At 39.5% G+C, this 6,247-nt stretch overlaps 1 protein-coding gene across 2 annotated transcripts in view; it reads right to left on the reverse strand.

Annotated features, from left to right (window-relative positions):
• The window catches only part of ccdc146 (coiled-coil domain containing 146), a 44,160-nt gene extending 42,976 nt beyond the window's left edge, over positions 1-1,184 (reverse strand). For both annotated transcript variants that reach the window (XM_076030276.1, XM_076030275.1), the window contains exons 1-2: positions 1,051-1,184; positions 471-646 (exon numbers count right to left, since the gene is read on the reverse strand). In XM_076030276.1, coding sequence (XP_075886391.1) covers positions 471-646; position 1,051 — 177 coding nt within the window. In that variant the 5' untranslated portion in view covers positions 1,052-1,184. The remainder of the gene's footprint in view (positions 1-470; positions 647-1,050) is intronic.
• Positions 1,185-6,247: the final 5,063 nt, after the last annotated feature.

Below are 6,247 nucleotides of genomic sequence, written 5' to 3' on the forward strand. Positions count from 1 at the left end.
GAAGACAGCACAGAGAAGGCTAAATATGCTGTTTTGTCCAGAGATCCACAGCATGTACTCATTATAACTTATTCTACTTCTGTCCAAGAACAAAATTAGGATATGAAAATGTATATAATGTGGAGCTGCAAGTACTCAATGTCAATAAAAGATAAGGGACAGAAGCTCTGCCATTACTTATAACATAATTTTAGTGGGAACACAAAGTGGACCATTTGTTTTTCCAAGCAAAGACATTAGGCACATACAGCCACACATTTCACAATCTTTCAGAAGGATTCATCATATCTTTATTATATATATTGTTTTCTCTCTTTCTTTTTTTAGTTAAATTTTGCCTCAATCAATCAAAGCCAATGACATTTAATTCTCCCTCTGGTGCTGTCAAATGTAACATCTATCTTTCCTGCGACACGTTCAAAGCCATTACCAAGAGTTCCGATTACCCATTCATACTCATGGGGCCAAACCTCGTCTAGATGTTGGAAGAGTGGACAAGCTGAGGCACGGGTGGTGGCAGTGGAGTGCTCCTCTGGGAGTGAAGCATCAGGCGCCAGGGCCACCAGAGGACCATCCTCCTCCTGATGGTTCAGCTCATTATTTCTTCTCGCATGGCTGCTTTCCAGTCGCTCCTCTGAATGACTCACTGTTTGGAAACGCATAAATTAGAAGTTTTGTGTGCAGACAAAAGAAATTACATACACAGAAAAACATTCTAATGGTTTTATCAAAAGACAATGTCAGCAACCACATCAACATTCGTGATCTAAAAACTAGTTTACTTAAAGTGTAGCCGTTCGAATTTGGGATTTTATTAGCCATTTGGATTTAAAAAAGAAAGAAAGAAAGAAAGAAAGAAAGAAAGAAAGACAGAAAGAAAAGCAATGGAATGTAGTGATAAAAAGGTTTTAACATTAATTCCACACAGTTTAGGTGTGTTAGCTATCGTGCTTTTCTTTTTTCTTTTTTCTTTTTTTTTTTTTATCTCCGTCTGGTCAGATTTTTTAAGCTATAAAAAAAGAAATAAGTGCAAGAAAAGGAGCAACTTACTTTTCAATTTGTTAAATTATCACACAAGTCCTGAAAACTTTGTATTCTTGTTTCACGTCTCGGACCAGGAACATCTGCAACGACACAACGAAGCTAGCAAACAACAAATCAGTGGTTGCTGTGCTGTGTTTGGAGTTCCCACGGCAACCGACGTCACAAACTCTTAAACTCGTCTGAAATCACAATTTATACGTGCGTATGAATATTTATGTGCAAAACACGATACGCTTCGTTCAAAAAGCGATTCCAAAGTTGAAATAAATTCAATTAGGTCAAGGTTTCACGACGTTACCCGAATTAAATCAAACAGTTTCAGTCATTGTCCAGCAGATGGCGAAAAATGATAGACGATAGAAGTGATATTAGAATTATTATTTTTTTTAAACCTAATTTAAGTATTTTGTGAATTCACGACTTTATCTTGTATCAAATCTAGAACTTTATTTTATTTATTTTTTTAAATATAAACCTTAACTTTATTTTGAAGATGTTTTGTCTTCCAAAACAATTATTAATGAAATAAATTTAAAACTTAATTTTGTAAATTCAAAACTCTAAATTGTGGTCATAAATAAAAATGTACAGCTTTCTTCATGTGAATTTACAACTTCATTCTCGTAAATTTGCATTTATACTCCTGTCTAGTTGATAACATTCTTTCTGTAAGCTCATAGCTGTACAGTTTTGACCCCCTCTCAATGTTTACAGTCCGGCCCAAGTACTTTGTCTTACCATTCACCCCAATTACGGCCCATTATGTGTCCAGGTTCTCTACACGGAAGGCATAAACTCACTCGCAGGCAGGATGGTGGATGGGCTGCAAAGCATTATGTTGCCAGAGCTTGTTGCATAAGTGTGTCTGCCAACTAAATGGCACAGTTGGCCTTGAATCATTGCTCTTTAATTAAGTGTTCCACTTTGCTATGTTTCGTTTTATTGGCCGTTGCACGATAACCCTCGTCTACAAAGGATGATTCAAGTGCTTGTGAATGTCCGAAACATCACATGTGGCACAGGTATGTGCGTATGTGGCACGCTTTCATAATGCCTGCAGTTGGATGAACATAAAAAGATCTTTGCAGAAATTCTAAGAAAAACAGACCCATACTGCAGGAAAACCTCATCACTGTGATCATTACTGGCAAAAGTCATGGCTCCGTCTGGTTGCAAAGTTGCAATTTGGATGTTTGGATGGGCAGAGAAGAGATTCTGCTTTTTGCACACAAAGTCAGCAATTGAAATGACCAGGAATGTGTGCAAATTTGCCTTACACAACATTTATGGTTTCTTTTTAGTGGGCAAATGGTGGAAACAGTGACACTGTGGAGACAGTGGTAGCTGCAGTGCTATTGGCCAAGTGCAGGAAGCAACACAATGGCCTTGTATGATTCAGCTGAATAGTACCATTAACCAATCGACTGCTTTTTACTGTGCTGACCATTTCTTGTGGTGCTTTTCAAAAAAGGAAACTGGCTTGACCTTCATCTGGCCAGATTGTTTTTGGACAAAACATTTTCAAGTGCATTTTTGGATTAATACAATGTTAGGACTGGAAATGACAAAAAAATTAAAATAATATATGGGAACAACAAGCAGTGTTGATATGAACCTCCCCTGTATCTTTATTTACACTTTACTGATGTTGGTTTGCTTTCCCTGCTTTGTCATAAAAAATCTTCTGACTAACTGTGGTGTAAAAAAAAAAAAAAAAAAAAAAAAAAGACCTACTAATAAATTGAAAATTACAGACAGCAGTAGCGCAGTCAGTAAATCTGTCACCAGACTGCCGGCAGGTCTGAAGGCCTTTTAATGAAGCAGTAGCCTGACATGAGCAAAACATGAGCGTCAGTGGTGCAGATATTATTTATGCTGCCTGTGCAAATCTTCTTTCAGTGTTCAGAGTTGAGCTTCTGATGTACTTCAGTGAAAATTTAAGGTTGCCATGTGTAATAACGAATAGATCCGCATAGATCCACAAGCAGAAATTGCAGTGAATTATACAATAATAATTATACAATAATAGTGACAACATATTATAATATGTTCTCACATTTGCCATCGGGTTTCTGCAGTTCGTCCAAATCTGTTTCACGTATGGTTGCAGGCAGATGCAGTCCTTTGTTGAGCAGACAAGAAAACCAAAGTCGGTGCATCAGCAGCAGTAATCGTCAAATCACTCTGGGTGTACAAGCCCCTCATGCAATCCTGCTTCCTGAAAGTTACTGGACAGTTGAGCTCAAATGGTCATTGAGCACTTTACCGTCGTCACAACAAACACAAGTGGTGTTAGGGGGTAATTTTACAATGACCAGCCACCTCTTTGTTCCACACACACACACACACACACACACACACACACACACACACACACACACACACACACACACACACACACACACACACACACACACACACACACACACACACACACACCAGTGCACCATTTACAATGTATCTTGTTAAAGATCGTGGAGAGCCAAGTTGATAAACAGATGTTTGAAAAGTCCTTGGAAAGTTGAAAGGAGCGTCTTTATAGAATCTGCCAACTGTATCATTTACACCTCCTTTAAAAATACTGTTGCTCTTTCAGTTCTTTATTTGTGCTGTTTTTCTTCAAAAGACAAAAACAGGCTGGACTGAATTAAACTTTGGAGTGTACAATCTTCACGCAGATTTTAAATTGGTGCATTAAAGGTTATTGGACTTCCAAATTGCCAATTAAAGGTCCCATATTGAACTCATTTTCAGTACTTTATTTAGACTGATAAATAAAACAAAACAACAAATATTAAAAAACAGTGTATTATTCGCCCTGTGGCTTCCTGTTGAAACTGATGTTTTTGGTAGACCTTACACATGTTTGTTGGAGACAGAAAAAGGGGATGCATCAAAGTTGGGAGAGGTAGGAGCACCTTTTGTCACATTACAAAGACCTAAGACTTTTGGCAGGAAAAAGCAGAGCAATCAATCGTGAAAGATGGACCTTTGGCGATATGGACTGACAAAAATATTGGTTAAGTCAATTTTATATCATACAGGACCTTTGAGTGGCTACTTTGGCAAGTAAACAGACTGACATCATCCATCTCCTCTTTAGAGGTATGACATAATTCAAACCAAATGCCCCCGGGTAAACACTCACCGTCAGACCTCCTTCGGCTTGGATTCTGACTGAATCTGTCCGTTGGTCCTTCCAGACAAAGAAATAACACTGAGCCATGCGGACGTGTCCCTGTTCTCGCCATCATTGCCTCCAAAGTCAACTGAAACTGCACGTGTGTGAACCGGCAGTTCACATTTTCCAGCATAACCTGATGCTGTTGGCAACAAATTCTCTTTGGATCTTTGCAGAGTGACCAAAACCTCAATAAAATATATCCTGATTTTTCATTTTCAGTATGGATCACATGGGAGAACCACATTTCCACCGATTACTGCACCCAGGAGATTGATCAAAATGGTAGCGATTGCGGTACAAACCCAAAAGGTGAGTTATGGTGAAACAAATCAATGAAAAAAGCTTCATGATGCAATCCACTCATTTTCCATTGGGCTCTAGTTTATTTCGCTCGTTGCACGATGCACACATATCCATGCCATTATTTTAAATCATGCGTTCCATTTGGGCGGCTTTACACAAGAATCCAATAACCTCTTACAAAGCCATGGAAAAACAACTTATTCGGGCTGTCTTGGCTCAGAGTTTATGCTTTATTGGACCTTCTGTATGTTTGGACAGGGACAAAAGAAGAGAGCGGTATCAGCTGTATGTGACTTTGTTTCCAGATGTGTGAGAAATTAATTTTGTGCACAAGCGTAGCAAAGAATTCAACTTGATTTTTCTCCTTTCCGAGGAGCTTCTTGACAGTCCAGAGACGCGTATCATCGCTAGAAAACATTGATGAAGAGGATTTAGCTTAACATGGCCCCTGAAATGACTATTAATCCACTCTTCTTTGCCTGCATAGATACACTTCTTGAAGGAATGCATGCTGCAGCGGTACCATGTAATTATGATGTGGGCGACTTCTCATGATGTTTTCTGGTTATGGGAAACAATGACTGTATTCACACTGAGGTCAAAATCCCTGCCGAAAATTGCTGGAAAAACACTGATGAAAAGACAATTCTAAACCTCGAGGGGGGTTGAGTCAAGTAGCTTGCCATATTTAAGTGGCGGAATCATTTTGAATTAACGCTTTTTTGTGCCCAGACTCATTACAGTTTACTGGAAGTTACTGAATCACTTGCTTTGTTCTCGCAGATGATTGGGAAGAGATTTGATTTCGCCTCCAATCGTGAGCAAGGCTTTAGCCAACATGCTACTGTAAAAAGACAAAAAACAAGCGACTAAGGCTTTGAAAAAATAATCAGAATGCAGTCTCACATGTTCCTAAAGTTGTGGCTAAAGGCTCGAGCGTGATTGAATGCAGGCGCGTGACCCTTCAAACCTCTGCAGAGCGATTTGTTCATAGACACCCTACAAATGTCGCCAGGGATTAGAGTAAAGTTACAAACTCTTTCCTGTTTCCATCCAGTGTCCCGTATCTTCTTTAATAGCTCCCCAAAAGCCTGCACTGATTTCACGGTCAGACATTTTTGGGGGCAAACTGGGATGCCTTTACCCCGGGGGTCACGTTACCTCCCGGAGAAGAGAGAAAAAGGCTGGTAAAAGCAGTTGGGGTCGGCCCGTCTGACGGCACGCCGGCAAAAAACAAATGAATGTTTGACATCTGGGTCACTCTGGCTCCTCGCAGAAAGGCTCTCATACTATATAAACAGGCCGTTCCGAGGTTTACGAGAATGTCCGGGTGGCATGGAGGTGGACCTCTGCGCACAGAGGCGGAGCGTTGCGCACACATTGTGGCTGTTTTTGTCTTGACTCATGGGTAATGCAAATAAACAGTTTACTCATGAGGAAAGAGTAAAACACAGAATGGGGCAATAGAATAGTTTAAAAATGCTCTAAATGAGAGATTTGGTGAGATGGATGAATGAGATATTTGAGTGATAGTTGAAAGCACTGTTGCATCTTTCTTTTCTTTTTTTTTTTAAAGTATGTGTTATAAAGAGTATGGGATAAACTGATAGCAGTTACTTCCTGGTTTTGTTCAATGCAGTGCAATCTGAAGCAACTAGCAGTGAAGCGATAACCCAAAAGACAACTTGGAAGATTTCAAGATGGATGGAAAATGCT

The sequence above is a fragment of the Nelusetta ayraudi genome, unplaced genomic scaffold (genome assembly GCF_046127955.1).
Source record: "Nelusetta ayraudi isolate G7.1 ecotype Tasmania unplaced genomic scaffold, CSIRO-AGI_Nayr_v1 ptg000027l, whole genome shotgun sequence".
In the NCBI taxonomy this organism is placed as follows: Eukaryota; Metazoa; Chordata; class Actinopteri; order Tetraodontiformes; family Monacanthidae; genus Nelusetta; species Nelusetta ayraudi.